Source organism: Helicoverpa zea, chromosome 20 (assembly GCF_022581195.2).
Source record: "Helicoverpa zea isolate HzStark_Cry1AcR chromosome 20, ilHelZeax1.1, whole genome shotgun sequence".
Classification (NCBI taxonomy): domain Eukaryota; kingdom Metazoa; phylum Arthropoda; class Insecta; order Lepidoptera; family Noctuidae; genus Helicoverpa; species Helicoverpa zea.
Window position 1 is genome coordinate 8586509 of NC_061471.1, and position 22465 is coordinate 8608973.

At 35.1% G+C, this 22465-nt stretch overlaps 1 protein-coding gene across 2 annotated transcripts; it reads left to right on the forward strand.

Annotated features, from left to right (window-relative positions):
- The first annotated feature begins 1386 nt into the window (after positions 1–1386).
- On the forward strand, positions 1387–21491 carry LOC124640050 (egl nine homolog 1). Of its 2 annotated transcripts, none has more exons than XM_047177646.1 (7): positions 1387–2336; positions 3365–3484; positions 7067–7147; positions 16531–16670; positions 17111–17227; positions 17548–17609; positions 19701–21491. In XM_047177646.1, exons 1-7 carry the CDS (start codon positions 1443–1445, stop codon positions 19730–19732), a joined length of 1446 nt encoding a protein of 481 aa, XP_047033602.1. In that variant the 5' UTR covers positions 1387–1442; the 3' UTR covers positions 19733–21491. The 2 variants fall into 2 exon arrangements, with proteins under 2 accessions (XP_047033602.1, XP_047033603.1); XM_047177647.1 differs by having other exon boundaries at positions 19704–21491.
- The last annotated feature ends 974 nt before the right edge of the window (positions 21492–22465 follow it).

Genomic DNA, 22465 nt, shown 5'->3' on the forward strand with positions numbered 1-22465 from the left:
ATAAGTCCGATGCAATGGGCGATTACTAGCGCTCTTTCAATGCCGTACTGTATAGAAAGATAAACAGTGCGAGTTTAGCTTTAAAAGCGACAAGAGGTTTCAAAGATATATCTTAAAGGGTCACCGTGGCCATGCCCACAACCAAGTATCCCACAACTCTAAATTGCTTTTGACGCCACACTTCTTTTTGTGTACTCCACCTCAGTACTCCCTGTACTCTCTCATATTCTCCCTTTATTAATACTCTTTATACGGGAATACATACGTATATAATATCCTTATTTGCTATATGTATATAATATAGGAATATATAACAAAGGGCCTCCCCTTTGTACTTTCACTATATACCTACCTACTCACTGTCTCATTAGTCTAGCTGTCGCAAGCGCGGCTGCTGAGTACGAAGTCTCGGGTTCGATACTCGAGTCGGGCCGCTTTGTGAAGACTTTCACAAAGCAACCCGGAGCCTGGAAGTCGGTGATTGATACTCCCGTGCATCAGAGAGCACGTAAATGTCGGTCCTGCGCCTAATCTCTCTCCGGTCGTGTCGGATTGCCGTCCCATTGGACTATGAGAGGGAAGGAATAGTGAGTGCACCTGTGTCTGCGCAAATACTTGTACACCATAATATGACCTGCGCAGTTGGCTGATCTCCGTATCTGAGAACAGCCGCCGTAGCTGATGATCGGCTAGGAGGACATCATCATATACTTACCTATGAACTACTTTTTGGAGTCTCCCTATATACAGAGAGGACTCTGTACTCCATCATGTTGAATGTAAGTACTTACACTTACATATGTTTTTCAGCCATATCGAATGGATGGGCCCACAACGTTTTTGGAGGGCTAGATCCACCCCTGTGGTTCGTCGCACTGACAGCTCAAACACGAAACTACCATCGAACTTAGATATATTATAAGTCAATGCAAACTACCGAAGCAATCGAAAAGCAAAATCTTCTAGCTGATCGCCGATTCCTTTATTGATTTTATAGTTGGTGGTCATGAATTACATACAACTGTACAATAGCGCAACTCGCTGTTATTTTAATTGAAATTTAATTACGAGTTTATATATGTCACTAACTATTTAAATTCAATTTTGTGTTTTTTATTTTTTTTACAAATTAAACAAGTTTCAGAACGTAACATAAAATACAGAAGTGTAGTACTGGCATTATGCAGGTTATGAAGTCATGTTGGAATCTTTATTATTAAGTTTGAAACAAATTCCCTTGCATCAATAATTTTTCACAAATTGAATACAATTACAAACCATAACGTTTAAATATTACTTAAAATAATTTGAAAAATATTCTATCTAATTAATGGACACTAATTTGATGTCGGCATGACTGTCAATCAGACTGTCACGTCGTCGATGACATTTCTTTCAGTTGACAAGTCGTAGGGGCCGGCCCTTGGGAGAAATTATTTAGAATGAATCAAGGAGGCGGCTTCGCTTGTTGCGCCGTTTGCAACGAGAAAACTCATCGGAGGTGCGCTCGTTGCCTGACCGTTTATTATTGTAATACAGAACACCAACGTCAAGACTGGAAAAGACACAAAAGTGAATGTGCCCCCAAGTTACCGAAACAGGGTTCTAAAAGCGATAATTCAAGTGAACGTTCTAAAATTGATGAAGAAGCCACGAAGAAAGTGAAAGACGAAACTCCCAACGTCATAGAAGGGAGGCAGAAGGATATCTCGAAAGTGGGTAGTGATACAAGACGTTTAAACAAAACGAAGACGAAAAACTTGAAAAACAGTGGCAAAGAGGGTAGCACGGATAGTGTTAGTAAACATAATTCGCAAGTATCAACAGAGAACGTGAAACAAAGTGAGGAAGGCTCATCGAAAGCGACGGGAAACAATGACAATAGTGTGATATCTAGTGTAGTGTATACAAACCGCGACTTAACGACTAGTAGTGCCATAACATACGAGGGCTCGTCGGAGCAGGAGGTGTTGCGCGAGAAGGCGCAGCTCTTGAGCTCTGTGGACTTCGCTACGGCTGGTACCTCTAATGTTTTGCGAACGGTGAATAGGACTGACACTGAAAAAATGCCTGTACTGCCTAATTACGTACCCCCGCAGGGTACTAGAGTGAAGGAATATCCGGAAGCCTCACTGAAGGGTAGTGGGGCTCCGTTTAATCATGTGCCTAACAGTTACTACATGGATCCGAGTGACTCTTGTTATGAGATATGTCATCGAGTGATCAGGGACATGACACAGTATGGTGTGTGTGTATTGAACAATTTCCTCGGCAAGGAGCAAGGACTCATGGTGTTAAATGAAGTGTTAGAAATGTATAGATCAGGAATATTTACAGTAAGTTCACTTATTCATACTTTTTTGCCATTTATGCTGACTTTTTGCAGCCAAATTTACAAACACTTGTTATGTGAAAACAACTATACAATACTAAACACTAACTTTTACAAAATCTAAGACAACCCACTGACCAATAACTTTTTTAAACTTGACTTAACTTAAAAAAGTCAGTATTTTATGTCTGTCAAAAGTATGGTGAGTATTTATTTGTTTTGTTTATTTATAAACACAATAAACAAACAAATATTTTACATAACTTATGATTTCATGATTTATATAAATTCTTTATTCATTGAGTTTGAAATTGTAATTTTTAAATTACCTTTGCCAAACCATTTCAATTATTTTACTTCCAAACCAGATACAAATAGAGATGAGTATTGATGGCATTTATTTAAATCAATACAAAAAACTTAGGTTTGAACTTTAACTGTAAATAATTACTTTACATGAATCCTTTGCACAGTAGTATTTATAAATTGTAATACCAATAGAAGAAACCTATCAAGTAACTAGCATTGATAAAAATAAATTATTAGTTTGTTGCCCTTCCCCAACAATAATAACACCATTCTGTACAATATTATTATGATTTAATAAAATCACTAGCTTTATTTTGCCTCTTCAATTAATAGTAAAAGTACAGTCAAAAAGAAAGGCGTTTTTTCAATTGAATAAAAAGTAATATGAAAACAGAAATGCTTGAAGAATTAGTTTATTGCATGTATTGCTATAAGATTCTGTCATAATCTGTCAATAACTTTAAAGGTAATTCAATAGAAATTAAATAATAAGTTGGCGAGGTGGGACTGGGAGTAACTAATCGGAATACTATAGAATATTATTTATTGTACATTTCCTTCCCAACCACAAAAGGCGAACCTTATGGGTGGTCTTTGACAGGCAATGCACATCTTTCAGCTCAAGCAACAACATTTTCTTATTTTTACCAAAGATAAATAATGAAAACACCACTTGATTTGTATTTATTTTTTGTATTTAATATACTACCTTACACTATTCAGGCCGGACAGCTGGTATCAAATCCTGCGAGTACGGAAGCACAGACCATCCGAAGTGACCTCATAACCTGGATTGACGGCAAGGAGACCAACTGCCACTACATCAGACAGCTCATTAGTCAAGTATGTATCGCAGATTTATTTATTTATTTATTTACAAATTTTTGTACACACACATAATAAAGAAAGATGACAGGAAAGAAAGAATTTACAAAGGTAATGCTTATTTCTAAAGAAATCTCTTCCAGCATACCTGCACAGATTTTACAGATAACTAGTAATAACTGACTAAAATAAGTTAGTTGATTCCACTATTTGATACATAACATAATACAGATTTGACAAATAATTAACAAATAATAGGCTTCAGTTTTATGTATTCCCGTTCATCAAACTGGCTTCCATTGTATGTATTCCCATTCATCTCACAAAATTTTGCCCTTACGCCCAGTTCATAGAGACAAGAAATAATTGGTTTTACATACACACTGTAATTGTTGATGATTATTGTACAACACTCATTTCAAAACTACCATATTTATGTAAGCAAGCAAAATAAATCCGGAATCCTTTCTTTAATGGGAAAGGGGCATATGGGTATGGAAAGGGAATACTCGCACATACATAACATTAAATTGGTTCTCTTCAGTTACTAAAATACCTTCTTAATTCAAAGAGAGAAATGGACTCTGACTCATAAAAGTGTGAAAAAGTTTTATTGCTGGTGATGATGACATGCCAGTACAATAGGTACCTACCAGAACCCTTTCGTACCTACTACGACCTACAGGCTACGTGATACAATTCACACACTGTATCAGGAAGACAGGAAAATTGTTTTACCAAAACACATTAGCGAGTTCGTCACTTGGGATATTCATTTGTTTAATGTTTACCTTTCTAGGGCATGTAAGCATTACCTAAACTTGGTCAATGCATCACCCATACCGACAATTCGGATTTACCTAAAGTCATCATCATCCTCCTGCCCTTATCCCTATTTTTTATTTGGGGTCGGCGCAATGTGTGTTCTTACATACTCTTCAACAATTATGCGAATTAAAGTAATTCCTAACATAAATATTAAATTGGTCACAATCCATAAAAATGCGAAGATTATAATTTGCTGATAAAGTTCATTTGCGTATAATTGATAAATATAGAGGTAGTATGTACTTAAAACATAATTAGAAGCTTATAGGTTTTTTAACGATGATTTAGTTCACAGATAGTCACGAGCCGTAGAAAGTACTGGACTAATTTTAATCTGATCCTGATGCCGGTTGTAGTACCCTCGGGATCCGTGCTTTATAGTTACAAATCTGTGACTCGGGTGGAACCGCAGGTGGCAGCTAGTTGCTTTAGTATCCTATAAACATCCCCATTCTGTCAAAAACATTTACAAATTAGAAAGTCCCGGCTTTCACTCAAAAGCGTATTTTTTCTTACCACCGCTGCCCGGCCATTTGAATGCTAAACGGATTAGCAATATGTATTTGTAAATAGAGAGGTCTATTTGCAAATATTACCACAATCATCCGCTTGTCTGACAACATCGGGTTCAAACACCCAAATTCGCATATGAAGCTATGTTTATTTAGACACTAGTTTAAACAGAAACTGTCTTACCACAAAAACTTTTAAACGTCAGTTTATGCCTTGTCTAAAAAAATGACAAATTATGACGTTGACATATGGTTCATTTTGCAGCCAAAATTTTTTTAGACAAGTGTAAAGCAGGGTTTAAAGTTTTTGTAGTAAGGCCCAAACTTTTTTGCTTTAAAATCATGTTCTAGCATCTGCCGAACAACGAATCAACCACCTCTAGCATACTAGCGAGAAGCATAATTAATTGTATGTTTGGAGAGTAAATAAATAATACATACATTCGATTTTAAGTAATTAAAAGTATCAGGAGCTTGTTTATGTAATGCTTTGGCTATGTAACAACCGTATGGTTCGATATCATAAAGCCTACTCCAATAGTTGGGAAAAGGCAAGACAGAGGATGAATTTTAACGCCTATTCACTTGCCAGCGTCCTTAGTGACTACTTTCGTAATCATCATGGATTGTTGTGGCGGGACTCCCACTGTCCCTGTACCGCCACCAAGCGAAAGACATTGCGCCGGTGGGATCTTGAGGCGACATGGTCTAGATGTTACATAAAATTAACGGGTCAAGACTATGGGAGCTTTTGACCATGTCATGGGCCCGGCGTCGCCCCTTAAAAGTTTTTAGCTAAATCCTTGGCTGTTCGTCCTGTTCCATAGCCGATTCACTATGTACATACTTTGTTATCTGTTCTCGACGTATTCATAAATGTCATCAACCACATTTTTCTTTCGTCAGATGATAGCAAATCTTTATATCACGTCATTGTGCAAAAATCGTATTGTACTCGATAGTAGTTTATCACTGAGTGGCACTAATTACACCCCTTTTGACCTCAATTTTATAACATTACTAATTACTGCCATAATAACTAATAACTACTAAGTATCCAAAATAATGTCGGGACACCTTTTTCACACACGGTCGGTTAGCCCCATGGTAAGTTATTTATTAACTTGTGTTATGGGTGCTAACACAACTGATAAACTACATATAGCTACATATATACATATTTATAAATACATATCATAACACCCAGACCACGGCCAACAAGCATGCTCATCACACAAATGTCGACCGAACCGGGAATCGAACCCGGGACCTCAGGTTCGGCGGTCCGGCATGATGACCATTGCGCCATCGAGGTCGTCAAAAAGCTTATTTTTTATATATTTGTATGGAAACTTATCAAATGCTTCAGTTAAATCCAACAACTCTATATCACTCTCTGTCAATGTTTGCAGACATTTATAAACCAGCAAATTATGTTTGTATTAAAATGGTTATGCATAGGTAATCAATTGTTAACGCAAAATAAAATTAAGATAAACAATCGACAAACTGGCACTTTTATTAACTTAATTGGCCTATTATTACGTATCGATGTTCAGGGGTCCCGCAAGGTTCTACTTCGGCCCTTCTATATCCTCATACATCTACCATGATTAGCGATTCACTGCTTTATCAAATAATCTACAACTGATATCCCTATATATATCTGCGGCGCCATCATCACGTCATACCTATATTACTTGCTAAACTTTAATATGTAGGTTCGAGAAAGTTAACATAACAGGTGTTGGTCTTTGTTTTAAATTATCTTTTCAAAATATTATGAATAAAATTCCTGAGAGTTTTATCACAGAAACTCACTACATCGCACGTATATGTAATCAGATAAGACAAGTTAAATACCTCAATGTTATTGACTTTTAGAAAACTGCAAACAATTCGATTCTTAGAACTTTGTACCTACTGAAATGTTCCCCTTAAATCCTGCAATCCTACTGATAACTTAAACGCGAAATTTTGTATGTATGAATGTTTGTTCCTCTTTACGCAAAATCTAACGAATGGATTTTGTAGTAGTGTAGCTTATACATATATCAGAGTTTCTTCGAGAATCGGATGAATCCGCTGTCAGAAGCTACTTCCCTTATAAACATCGTAGATCATTTCATAGTAATCTCAAATCATTACAACGATTTACGTCAATTTCATCCCAAATGGAAGTTTTCCATTTGTAATGAGTATCTCCATTATGTTCCTTGCTAATGCAATCAAAACGCAATTAATGCCTTTTGTATTCCAGGTGGACAATATCATCCTGAGAGCGAACAAGATGGCTAACAATGGGAAAATGGGCGACTACGTCATCAATGGAAGGACAAAGGTAAAAACATAATAGATAATAAAGATAATTATAATAGAAGAGGTCTCTGTAGAAACAACAGAGCCCATTGGTGAGCGGGAAAGCGCCTGAGTCGTTGAAGCAGTGAGCTATGAGTTTGGTTTCATAATTTTGATATAATGATTTTCTTTACACCCATCAGTTGATCAGAAATATTAACTAATTATTTTTGGGCTTTTCACTAAAAATATTATCCGAATTCACTATCGTTTATCCAAATTGTCGTGCGTCATTACTTAAAATTGTCCGCCTGAACACACGCAAAGCTATTACAGTCCCTTTGGATGTAAACATACTAAACGAATCGAAAGCATAACTAATTTTATGGCGTATATGAGCAGTAATGCGTAAAACTGGCTCCTTTGCTCATTAAGGATAATTTAATATCTGGTAGTTAAGAATAAAGAATTTGAACGGGTTGAAAATTAAATTGCAGATGTTGCTAGGCATAGCCACCATTACATTTCAATAAGTACCTTTGTACTTGTAAATGACAAATCTCAATAAAAATAACCCAAGCCAGAAATATTGTTAAAGCATAAAACCAGGCCTCAGCAGCCTGATGACCAAGTACACGACCAAAATCTTCACGATGCATTGTGAAACCACACTGCAAAGGTATCGCCTCACTGTAAACACTAACGTGCTGATAATCACGTTGTTTGCAAATCTTATTGTTAAACTTTCTTACCCATTTGGTCATCACCTGTTTGGAATATCCAAAAACCGCAACATAACAGCCTGTTTGACTGTGACTAATTCTAAGCGTTCTTCTTTCTCAGTGGTTGCGTAATGGTCTCTTACGAAACTGCACGCTAGTTTGTTCGAGGTCTGACGAAAGTTGACCTCGTGTTTGACGGATCAGTTTTGAGGTTTGGCTATCTTGGAATCCTGTTCAGCTTTGCATGGATGATAATGTCACTGGTTGAATGTTGGTCTAGTTTAGTTTCCTAATCGGAATCCTTAAAGCAAAACCTCCACCACCACACCAGTCCACCAGTCCACCTTGTACCTGTAAGCTTGTGGGTTTAATTTCAAATATCTAACACAAGTTTCCATAATTATACCCTTAGGTAATTTCTCCAATCAATATTCCGTCTAAAATGAAAGCGTAATCCGGGCCGTATTGATTTTCTACAAATGAAAAAGTGCCTAACCATGAATAAATATTTCACGTAATAAGAGCTAACGGCTAGCTACTACCTAGAATTTATTTCAGCTCTAAATTCTGTGATGTAGATCACGTTATAGATTTCTATCTAACTTGTTATCACATTAAAAACGATCAGAATACGCTTTCTATATATCCTGAATTTGGATAATAGACTTTAAAAGAGCGGACCCTACCACCTACTGCTACTACCTGAATTAGGGCAAGGGCAAGAGAATCAAACGTAATTATGACTTCCGTGTCAGTAGGGAACTCCCATAACTTTATGTACCCATTCGTATCATTTATATGCTAAAATCATAAATACCAATTTACTTATTCACATCACATTATGATACAAATAACCTGATTATACAGTATCACCTGATGAATTATCAAACATTCTTTTTCTATCAAAGATGACTTTTCAATTCTTATCCAAAGTGATGTAATTATTTGTTAATATTATTTGGCATGTGGCATACCTAGTTAAGGAAAAAATAGCACCTACCTGCCTAGTTTTACCTAGTGGAAAATTAAAATCATGCTATATTTTATTGTTCTGATAAACTACACATAATTTTACCATAACACGTTCCAATTGAAAACAGTTTTGAATCCAAATGAAACATGGTTGCATGAAGTAGTAATATTTATCAGTGTAAAAATTGAGGTCTTTAAATTAAAAACCGGTATGTAGGAATGCGAAATTGTTTAAGAAGATTTATGTAGAACACAAAGCATAAAATACATGGCAGAGGCATTTACCAAATTTTGGATCAAAGAGTTCTTCCTATTGGCTTTGAACCTCTATTGATTTATCTCAAACAGCTGTCCTTAGCGGAACTGTTTGTTGGTTCGATGCCTTCACACAATGTAACCACAGCTGCACGTGTTTCTTAAACCTTGACAGATAAATCACTCACTATTGCCATAAAAAATCTAAAGAATTTTAACAATTCATTGAATCGTCAGACATTTTTTTCTATTGCAGCCATAGGTGAGCTGAATAGCTTTATTCAACCTCATCGCAGGAAAATTGTTTTATAGATCATGGGTTTTCTATTGCGGCAAATAGTCCAATTGCTAGCTTAATTTTGCCTGAGTCACTAAATTTTTATTCGACTAGGCAGCCTAATTTTCCCTTTTCCTCTGACTAGTCATTACCTTGTCAGTCCTTTCCAGTCATTACCTTACCAATTAACGTGCAAATCTAGTACCTACGTGTATCAAGCAAATCCATTTGTAGCTGTAGCTCTTTAGCTTTTCTTATTCTGTTTCGATTGATTGATCGAGTTACCTATTACCATCGATTGCTGATTTAGTGAAAGGCTGTAGTTCAATCTTCTAACAGATTTTCTGTACTTTGTTTTTTTTCTTTGTCTTTACTATTAGTTGTCTACCTATCTTTATCTTCTGCGCTACTTTCATTAAACATTTTTGGCCTTACTACAAAACTTTAACAACTGTTTTACACTTGTCTAAAAAAAATGTGGCTCCAAAATGAACCTTATGTCAACGTCATAATTTGACATTTTTTTAGACAAGTCTTAAACTGACGTTAAAAAGTTTTTGTGGTAAGACGGTTTACGTTTTATTATTGCTTAATGTATCATGCCTTAATTTTATCTTACTGGTTCATAAATGCGTCGTGATAGTTATGAATCATTTTGTAAACACGCTCCAAATTAAGAACCTCTTGCTTTTTTCCTCTTAAAACATTATCCAAGTCGCCTAACAGTCTGTCATACATCAAGTTCAGAGAGACCCGACCCCGGTGAGATCACATCTCGCAATAATATAATTGATTTATTATTTAGTTTATCGCCTGCCGATAGCATGGACGTTATCTCATGATTTCCATTCCATTCATGTCGTGTAACTTCGTTCCTTTAAGATGTTTTGGGTGTGATAGAATTGTTACGTCTCTTACTCATGTACCCTCTGTAGATTTTATCTTGCTCTGCAGACACTTCAAACTTATCTGTTGTGATGTACATTTTTATTAGTACTGGGGTTTTAGGTGTTATCTTCAAAGGATTTCCTGTGCTATTGAATCTCCCTGTTTGAATTATTTTAATAAGTAGATTCATTCAAGAGTTTGGGTGGTATTGGTATTGGGTGGTTTGGTATTAAGGTCAGTGTTCCAGTGTGCTCATTCTGGGCTGCCATGATATGGGTCACCGTGTTATGATAGGCAGTATTTGATAACTGGCTTTGATGACGTGATTTTTTGGATTTCACACACGTACATATTTGTTTTAGAATTAACATGTAATGAAAATTTTAAAATAATGTTAGGCTGTATAATATGTTTATTTGATTCATATTGCGGATAGTTTCACACCTTGAAATTATTCTCGTTTTAAATTATATTGCTGTTTTCACATTACTTGTAATTCTCAATAAAAATAAGTACAAATTGCTAACTAACTAAAAAAACTGTAGTAAGAATACCTTGTACAAAGTCACCTAGAAATCTATTCGAAGCCAACGTTATCGTTATCTCTGTGCAAAAGTAATATCGCGCACAGGGATCGTTGGTTTGCGCGATAAAAACCAAAATAACGCGCGGCTTCGCGCATGCGCCGTGGACGCTTTGCGTACGTGACTTGTAGCATGGCGGCGGAGAGGCGGCGCGCGGGCCGCGGGGAGGGGGCACTGTAAACATTAGTAAGAATCGTAAGCGCCGACATCCCTCTGTTTACAAACTATTGTCCGATTAACACGACCATTCTAATTTGGTACACGGTTTTCTTCTTCATCCTGAATTAAATCTGTTTTACTAAAATACCATGGGTCTTGAGTTTCTGGACTATTCGTATCGGCATTGGCTTTGAAAACTTAAAATCTGCTCAGAAATATTTGATTGGCTAAATATTTGCTTTGTTCACTATCCTGATAAACAATCTTGATTCTTAACAGCGTAAAGCTTTTAGGCTAGTACAATCCAATTTAAAATGGCCATTCTATTAAGAAGTAAGTACCCTCATAGTTTCTGGTTCACAGGTGTGAACAATTACACTTTATTTTTAGACCAAGATGAGCAATGTTTATACTACTGCCTACCTAACACAAGATTGAACCTGACTGTCTCAAGAAAGTTTCTGAAGGATTCAAATAATTTAAATAAATGCATCAAAATTTATTTTACGGATAATCTAAATCTAAAGATAATCAGCTAAAAAATCTTAATAATGCATATCTCGATATCAATAAAGTATGTCAAGTACATCTCCTACCCAGGAGTGACTCCTGTAATTACCTTCGCTTCAGTTGTTTCATTAATTACTCACATTATCAACACATTCGGTCACGTAGCCTGAACAATTACATCATACGTTTATCAATAATTACAATGACATGTTTGAAGAGCATCACCATTGTTTGATCATTCTTGCAAATGGCGGAAGAAGGCATGCAGAAATAGCAACATTAATAGGTAATATAGGTACCTAGGTATAAATTGTATTGCGTTCTTGTGGGATTTTCCTGAAGTTCAGTTTCCTCGATGAAACATCTTTCATAAATTAACTGTTCTTGAATTACCGTTGTCATTCTCTTGCTGTTATTTACTGCTTTTGCTGACAGTGTTATAGTTCGGTTCCTCTGTGGCCTGTGGTTTTAGTCTTTCTGCTTTCCAAGCCAGTCTCACAAATCCGTCTTTGTCTACATGTGACAAAATATTTTATTAAATTTTGTATCTCCTCGAAATCTTCTATTCCCATATGGCTCCATGGCTGAAAAACTTTGGCTGTACCAACTAAAACTGTCCATCTGTGTCCATCATTCTTATTTCACACGGGGCTCAACGTTCTACTTACATTCAAAAAGTGCGCACGTGCTTCAAACTCCGGAAATGACATTGACAGGGCGGGAGACCTCGACATGACTTGCCGTAGGTTATCGCAAGGAGGATTAACGTTTATAAACTCTTTAGTAAGCATAGAGTTTGTAAATAGTGTATAATTAATTACATAATTACTGCAATGTTTATAAATAAACTAATTATATCTGATGAGTTAGTTAATTAAAAGTAAATTCATTGAGATACCGCTGCACGTAACTGTACACAGTAATGTTTTATTTAAATTGTATATTTTTGTTTTAATGTTTGTAATAAAAACTGAGAGGTTTATCTACTCTAGAATATTTTAAGAACCTGAATTAAATCATGTAGTTGTGTGTTAATCAATTTATTTTTATGTTTAGACAAAGTATATAAAAAGTTTACATGTTTAGACTGTTCATATTATGATGTCTAAGCCATAATCGAATGATCATTTAATTTGGTCAATTTAGGCGATTGATTAAATTGCTCTTAAACAAGGTCTCATCCAATTTATGAAGTTAAAAATAGCAGTATTAAAATAGCATCCACTAAAATTTAATAACAAAAACATTAAATGAATATTTAGTACCTCATAACTACTGCTGTGTTCACATGGGGAATACCGATCATAAACTTTTATCGTGGGTCATTCATCTTGAAGCATATACAGATACAAAGCAACATTTAATATTTGTATTTCAAACACATGAAGAGCTAATAAAATATTGTATCATTGTGAAAATTGGAGAAGGGATATACAAAAAAAAATTAAGTTTAAGGAAAATACAAGCTTATCCTTATGCTTGATTGATGCATAATAAAAGTGCTAACAAAAAATATTTGTTGAGGATTTGTCACTTTTCATTATTTAACGGAACCTTTTTGTTACTTATGTATGGCTGAAAGAAAGGAGTAGTCAGCAAAGTAGGTATCGGTTTCCTTTTCTTTAATAATAAACCAGCTTATCTGAATAAATCTCAATTACGAAGCTAAAGGCTTTTAAATAGCAATGAGACACGGACAAGTCAATCACGCGTACCTACATGATTTCTACCAACTGCAAAAGCTTGACCATCATTGTACTGGAAAACCCAATAAACTCTCTTATCTGACCCACTTGATAGTCTGGTATAAAAGTTGCGCATACGCTTGTAGTCCGATAATATTAGCAGGTCAGGTGCGCTGGCGCCGGCTAGACAGTTCTCAATGTTCTGTCAACTGTTGTGTAGGTCAGTAATCATCAGTTTGGTTTGCTATGAAGGCTGGGTATACTGAATCAATCAATCAATTAACAAGGTCAGAATGCTACTTACTATGAGGAATTATGAAGAAATTATTTTACTGTATGAGCGTGTATTGGAAGTCCATCCCAAAATTGAAGTTTTATTTGACATAAAAATAAAAGTGTAAAAATTACAGAAAGATTCACTAATTGCAGTCTATCGTGTCAGGTAGGTATAATTACTAAACTAAGGTAGGTATTCCTTCATTTAATTCTTTACAACCACTATAACAAATTAACATGTTCATGCTAATTGTTTTTGTGGAATAAAATCAGTCCAGAATTTTCCCCGAATTTTGTGCACCAATGGAAGGAAAATTCTCCTCACATTTTAAATGGAACACTTAACTAACACACCGCATACTGTAAAAAGAAACTACTGTTTAAATAGGAATAATAAATATTGTCTTTAACCACAAAACCACAAGACTGCCACGTAAATCTCTCAACGTAGTACACTCAGTAGTAATGTGGTAGCAATTTGAGGTGCGGTTAAAACATTTGACCGGCTTTAAAAATTACATAAGGTGGTCTTCGATGGGAACTTAGGTATCAAATAATTTAGAAGTAAATAAAATAAAAGTATGCTTGGATTTTTTGGAGAACTTTTGCTTGAAAGGTTAAATAAAAAAATAACAACATCACTTCGTGATCACACTGATCAGTCTGTCTATAGTAGGACCCTTTCCTCTGAAAAATTTACATTTTGATTTATTATAAGACATTCCAAATGAATCTGATGTTTTTGTAATTAATTAGAGACAACTTCCTTAACCCTCGGAATTTTCTAGATCAAATACTTAAAGATTTAATAAACATTGGTATGCACGTAATTCTCAACTGTAATCTGATAACGTGGTCTTGATAATTTGGCACGCTTGTTGCGTGTTCGTGTGTACGATATTCATAAACATTCTAATATGTGTACAGGTACTTATTTTTATAATTAGTTGCCTTATCAGGTTGATTACAAATAAAACACTAAATAATACCAACGTGACATGAAGGGGTCCATAATTCAATAAGTACTCATAACATCACGTCTTATGTGCAATTGATAGATGTCAATTTTCAAGGGATGACAGCATTTTTTGTACTGGTACCAGCAACTATCAACAGCGCCAATAAACGGTCAATACAAAAGACTAAAGCAATTACAATGTATGTCAATCGATGTAAGTAACCAAATTAGACATGGGTAGTTCACGAACGATTGAAGGAAATGGACTACTTCACTTCCGAAAATAAACGTATCATTCCTTCACTACTCCTTCGAATGTGTCTCTACTTCATTTAGTTCACTAGTTCAGGATCCTTCCATAGATAGGATCGGCTACATATTTCGATTTTTAAATACGCCAACCTAAACTAAAATATATCTAAATTACTTTAAAGCTACATAATTTTCTGTTTATTAATATTTTCACGGTTGATAGTCCTAAGCCTGTATAAAGTATGAAGGAAAATCGAGATATCGAGATAAAAAATCAAGTGATTCATTCGTCGATACTTATCCCTCACACTACAGATTGACTCGTTTTGATTTACTGAACTAAATGAGTAGACTACGATTATGATTCCTAAGAGCTGGGTGACTCATTGACTCGTTCAGATTTGGTGAACTAAATGAATTACTGAAGTAAATGAGTGGACTACTTCGTTGAGCGAAAAGAACTACTTCATTCATTTCATTTCAATGACACATTTTGCGCATGTCTAAACCAAATGACGGTCTCATTTGGCAATAACAAAAAACTCCAAAGTCCTACCTCAATAGACTACTAAGAACCTATTTCTATAAGTGACCCATACAAATAAGACCACCCGTAGTCTCCACCATACAATTATTTAATGTTTTCTCTACGCGTAGGCCCGATATTATTTTGAACGTGATGACCATAGTAAACACAGCTGTCAAATTTCCCGCCAAATAACTGCTTTCTGAGTCATTGACATACATCAGTACAGGTTATACATGATTGTCTATGTCCATTTCAAATGCCAATCCAAAATCCGGTTAGGTTTTGCACAAATATTTTATTTTCTTATTTTTGTGAATCATTAATTGATAGTAAATATGGCGGTATGCTCTTTCATCGTTATTAAAATTCAAATACGCAAAGTTTAGCTGCTTACGATAATATTAACGATCGCAGGATACTTACGTCTATATGCGCTGTGCTAAGTTTGCGGTCTATATCAAACATGCACACATATAGTTAGGTATTTATTTTGTTAAAACATTATCCAATATTTTCTAATACATGCCGATATAACATGAAGGTTATTTAATCTACATTGATGACTTCATAAAAATTTGCATTTCCAAAACCAAAGAACTGCTTTTCTCTCACTCTTTAAAAATTAAGAATATGTTTACTCCAATATTTAGAACATAGAAAGAAAGAAATCACCATCGATTTGTCGCCATCCAATAATTTCCAGAAGTGGTCGTAAAAACCCAAGGGATATACCTAATTGTATGTTCATTTGGACGCAATGAACACACAATATATCCATCAACCCATGTAAAATATCGTATAATAGTGTAAAAACGTCAAGATCCATGCAATTGTAAAATGTCATAGAGAATGATACACGTGCCATGCACATAACGTTTATAAACAATCGTACATTTAATGAGTCAATGAAAAGCATGCGTGGTTGGCACTTTAGTACTGCACGGAAGGATTCATATACACAGAGACGTACTTGCTACTTAGCCTTAAATAAAGATATAAAATGCCAATTCACCGTATTTTGGCGATTAAAATCTGCCGAATTCGTTAAAACTTATCATCACTATCATTATATAGCAGAAAACAAAGTATCTTCCAGCTATCTGTCCCTATGTATGCATAGATAAAAAATACGCAACTAATTTTTATGCGGTTTTTATTCAATAGATAGAGAGATTCAAGAAAAAGGTTTTAGTAGATAAAATAAGTAAGACTGTCCTTTATTTGCAAAATGCCCGTCAGAAAATTAGACCCTACCAGAGAACGAGTACTGTTCCATTCAATAAGCTAGATAGATAAATAAATACCATGTATGTATACTGTACTGATGTCATGCTAAACCCAGTATTTCTTTCTCCCTAGGCAATGGTGGCATGTTACCCAGGCTCGGGCAGTCACTACGTGAAGCACGTTGACAACCCGAACAAAGATGGCCGCTGCATCACCGCCATTTACTATCTGAATCTCGACTGGGACGTCAAACGGTGTGGAGGACTGCTCAGGTAAATATGAATATTAGCATGATAAATATGGTATTGTAAAGGGGTACAAAGGGGATTGGGCATTGAATGGTCTTTTGTAAGTTATGAAACTTTTGCCTAGCCCATTCCAAACTGTCGAAGCAGGGTCCAGTCTAACAGGGTGCAACCAGTGTTTTACACTGAGCGACTGTCGATCTGACCTCAAGTCAGTTAACCGGGCAAACCGGGCAACCCCCTGGTAAGACTGGATGTCACACTTTCCGGATTCTGACTACCCGGGTCGACTGCCAAAGATGGTCAAATGATAGCCGAGACCCGCCAATTTAATATGCCTATATTTCTCTTTCTCGTTGTATATTTGGCTAGCCAAAGTATTAATTATCTCCAAAACTCAATTTTTATTGACTACCTTTTCTGATTCCTAGACTATGTATAAAAAGCATTATTGTCTATGTCCACAGAGTGTTCCCCGAAGGTACGAACCAGGTAGCGGACATAGCGCCGATCTTCGACAGAATGCTGTTCTTCTGGTCGGACAGGCGGAACCCGCACGAGGTCCAACCTGCCTATAGCACCAGGTGATTTACAAATATTTCATTTCATTGAACATCATCATCGTATCAGCCAATTGTCGTACACTGCTGAACGCAGGTTACTACTAATGAGCGCCATATTAGGCACCGCACGTCCATCCACTGCCCGCCACTTTCGTCAAGTTATCGATCCACCGTGCTGCAGGATGTCCTACTCTGTTTTCCGAATCTACTTTAAGACGGCTCTGCTCTGCTAAAGATTAAAGATATCTTACTCATTCGCGATATATTTTACAGTTTTTATCAAAATTACATCTTATACAGTGATAAACCCTCATTTTAATCTTACTTCTTGTGGTTTTCAGATACGCCATCACACTATGGTACTTCGACGCTCACGAAAGAGAGGAAGCCCTCAGGAATTTTAGTGAGTAACACTTATTCTATATTTACATAACATATCTACATCTATAACAATTTTGAATTATTTAAAGAGTACCAGTATTTGGGCCTTAACTTAAAAGTTTGTTTAACATCCACCCTAATAAGTCGTGGTGGCCTAGTGGGCAAAGAACCAACCTCTCGAGTATGAGGGCGCGGGTTCGATTCCAGGTCAGGTAAGTACCAATGCAACTTTTCTAAGTTTGTATGTACTTTCTAAGTATATCTTAGACACCAATGACTGTGTTTCGGATGGCACGTTAAACTGTAGGTCCCGGCTGTCATTGAACATCCTTGGCAGTCGTTACGGGTAGTCAGAAGCCAGTAAGTCTGACACCAGTCTAACCAAGGGGTATCGGGTTGCCCGGGTAACTGGGTTGAGGAGGTCAGATAGGCAGTCGCTTCTTGTAAAGCACTGGTACTCAGCTGAATCCGGTTAGACTGGAAGCCGACCCCAACATAGTTGGGAAAAGGCTCGGAGGATGATGATGAACATCCACCCTAATTGGACTATCAAATATATGATTCCTATTGTATTAAAAACACCCATAAAAGGTAAGCCTATATATGCGTATATCCAGACTACACTCGCGATGGGCAGGTAAGAAATCCCACAAGGAAAATCCTATCAAACGTAAACAAATATAAAGTTACGTAACATTTATTGAAGTGGTGTAAGCAATAACGATTTTAATAGCATTGTTCGTTGGTTTCACATAACACGTAGGCATTTTATCTTTTAAAATAGCACTTATTTTTATCCTTTTAGTGTAGGTAGTAGTTAAATAGAATTTATGCATAGAAAAAGTAGTGAAATAGAATTTATCCTGAAAAATTTAGCCCATTGGGAACTTTGAAAGCAGGTTTTTTTACACAGACTTTTTAACATACATAATACGCATTTTTTTATAGTACAACAATTAAGGAAAAAATACAATATAACGTAAAATATTTAACGCATAGATACAAAAAAGTATTTATAACGGGACTTATCAATGTTATTTTTCTTTCCTGTATGCGTCACATAGGACTTATTATTTTCCCTGTTATTGCAACGTCGCTTAATTTTCGGTGGTAACAGCTTCAGTGAAACTTATTCCTCATGCTCGATCAGTAAACCATTTTTTTAAACAAAAAAAACATATTCTATTCATATTTGATTAATAAAAACATATAAAAAATCGATGCTCAAGAGATGAAAAACTATCCTTAAATAACATTATATTACGTACAATATTACCAACAAACTTCGAACCATGTACATCGCGCACCCGGAAAAAAAATTGCCACTGAAAAGAATTTACAAATCGTATCAGTAATTCCTTAGATTATCGCATTCAAGCAAATAAATGAACAACAAAAAGCCTATAATTTATAAAGTCTTGTCTAAAATACGCACTTCAATACGTAATCAAACAATTTCACAACAAAAAATAATATCAAAGATATCAACGTAATCATAATATATAATCAATAAATGCAAGTGTAATATTTGCACAAACATACGTTGCATTCGCGGGGGAAATACCCGCGCTCTTGAAAGGAGGAAAATGCATAGATGTGCAACTATTTTATTTGTTTATCTAGTATTCTAGTCAATTGCAGTACTTGTTTACCACTGGTAAACGTTATCCTGTTAGTCACTGATCGGTTATGCTTGTTTTATTTGTTTATTAAAAGCTTGGTTTGTTTATATGACTGCAATAATCTTATTAATAATCTTTAATTGAAATAAAGCATCTTGAAAATCAGCTGGCGAGTACTACGTTTTTAACATGTGGACTTTATTTAATAAAGTTTATTAATCTATTTCGTATATGATTCTTATATGGTATGAATGAAATGAAAAATCATTTCAATTCAATGTTAGATAGAATCGTTTATGTAAACTATAACGCATATATATATATAATACAATTATGTAGGACTCCCAAAAATATTTGATACCTAAGGTTACGCAGTAGTATTAAACTTAATTTATAACCATAAATAGATAAATTGCAGACTAGGAAAAAACATAAAATAAAGGATATGTTATTCGAATTTATAAATAAACAATACTCAACCTTGTTTCCAGAAGAACGTGGGCAGCCATCTTCGAGTAAGTGATGTTGGCACCCCCGGGGCCCCTCCCCGCTCCGCGCCGCCCCTCCCTGCCTCGTGCGAGTGACGAAGCAACACTGCTAAACTATTATAGGTTACTAAATATTTAATGTTAATAATTCTTGTGCTGATTTTGTCATATTAAACGAATTTTTGCTTTATGCCGTATGTGTTAGAGTTCATTTTTGTACGGCAAGTCGATCCCACAAGCTGTTGGTCACTTTTTATTTTAATATCTGTTCGGAATTTGAAATGAACATTTCACTTTTGATATAGGTAGGCCTTAAATGAAAAGCAAGGAGGCTAGAATCGAATAGCTCGATTTCAAAGGATTTTTTCGGATACTATGACAAATCCAGCCCCATATATGACTGCCTCATCTAGGCTAATATAGATCAAATAAACAATTATTTCTAAAATTGTGCGAAGAGTGAACTTAATCCTAAGCCCGCACTCAAACACACAAGAAATATTATTTTATTTTAATTTGTATTGTCAAACTGACAACAGAGTCATAAAATATTAGATAGATTTATATAATTAGATAGATAGTTCTAGATAAATTTGATATTTTAATAAATGTATGGTTAATGTTTTCCATGCCTTTGAAGTATTAATTTTGTTGAAGTGTATTTTATTGAATCAAGAGCTCAGCGCTTTTTATATTGGGATTGAGTACTGAGAACTTTTCTTCGTTTATTAGAGCATCTGAAAATAAACTCTTTGTTGAAAATGCTTTCGTTAAAACGTGGAAGTTTCGTACTCGATTTATAAACTGACTTAATATTATGGTGCAATATGATAAGCGCTCGCGCCATCTTGTTTTCTATTTAGTTGGTGCACGGTTATACAGAATTATTCAATGTTTGAGCTAGTTCTCTGATGTTATAACTAACTTATTTTACTCTTTATGTACGTCAATTATTTAATCGTTGTTATAATAGTTGTTTTTTTCTATATTCTTGTCTTTATCTCGATGATAAAGCTCTACTAATCTTTTTCGTATATCTTCCCTGACATCAGTGAACAGTGAGAATGGCCAAGACTGAATATTGATTCGACACGTGTTTAAGAGATTTCAACATGTACATTTTTATTTATTTGTTTTTGTTTTACACTTAAATAATAAATACACGATTATTTACCTCCTTGTAAATATTTATAGTGACTATACTCAGTTCTATTTATACTTTCTTCTTTTCTATACCGGCCCTGTTTTTCCTAATTCTTACTCGCTTGGAAAATCTGTTATGTACTCAAACTATAGTCGTAAGACAAAATGATCTAGATCTTAGCTTTGATACAGTATTTCCACCGAGTAAATAAGTAAAAATGTAATGAATAAATATACATATTTTTTCAAAGAAACCGTGACGAAAATTTTAATACCTCATGCGGACAGTTTTATAAGAAAATTCATGTAAATAACTTTAAAATTATAAAAAAAATGAAAGAAAATATACATACTTAACTTTATAAATGTTGTGTGTATAGTATTGATTTTTTTACAGAAATTAGTGTTTAAATAATAACTTGATAAGCTTGTTCATCCCCATTTAACGTTTTTAAGTTTTTTGTATAAAATAATCAGTAAATGTAAGCTGTGTGATTTAATTATAGCCAATATTATGATTTTGTATATGCTGTATCGATTATGATGTTGTTGTCCGACAAATGTTTGTTACATTTAAACCAAATTGACTTGTGTTGAAGTCATTACGTTATTTTGTGGACAGAGCCTGGTATTAAATTTTACATTGGAAAACACTCTTTTATTTATTAACTAGCTTCTATAACAAGTTAATTGACGGTGTTGATCCGTAATCAGGTGGGCACCGCACTTACTCAAAAGGCCTTTGTTGCTAAGCAACGCATACATATCGCCGTATTTTGATAATGTAATAAAGTAAGTGAATAAATAACCCCATGCAAGAAGGTAAAACTATCGAAATATCTGCTACTAATGAAGTAAATGCGTCTACCGTAACTTTTAAAGAAGGGCATTCAACTGTACCTTCTAGAGTAAGTAAGCTTTGAATGGTATAAGTTGTGAGTTTAATAATTTCATATTAGGTCAGATAGGCAGTCGCTTCTTGTAAATCACTGGTACTCAGCTGAATCCGGTTTGACTGGAAGCCGACCCCAACATGGTTGGGAAAAAGGCTCGGAGGATGATGATATTTACTGGTGGCAATGTGCTATAGTCCTTTTTATAGTTATCTACTCACTCTGAAATACTCTGAAGGTAGGTAATGCAATCCTGCGAAACTGTTAAGGTTTTGAATAGGTTTTCTATAGACCTTCTTTCAATAACGCAAAGACAAGAAAATTCAGAACACCGTAAAAGTTTACTGACAGAATTATGTCAATATGACAGCCATTATTAGTTTTTATTTTGTAACGGATTCATGATCATTTTTAATTTTTATTTAGCGTGTATTTTCTATAATATTTACACTAGAAACTTGTAGCGAATGCTCTTTATTTTTATAAGTTTAGTTTTTTTAATGTTTTGAGACGATGTCTTCACAATCATTTGGTTCACAATTTGCGGTAACCGACGAGGAAGAAGTTAACTTTTTTTACCGCCAAGCTTCTAGCAGACATTTGATCAGACAGACAGGAGTAAGTTTTACTAGCTTTTGCCTATAAGTTCGAACTCATAGAAGCATTCCTAATGTAAAAAATAGTACTTAAACCGAGGGGCACCGACAATATACCTACATGAGTTTTTTTGAA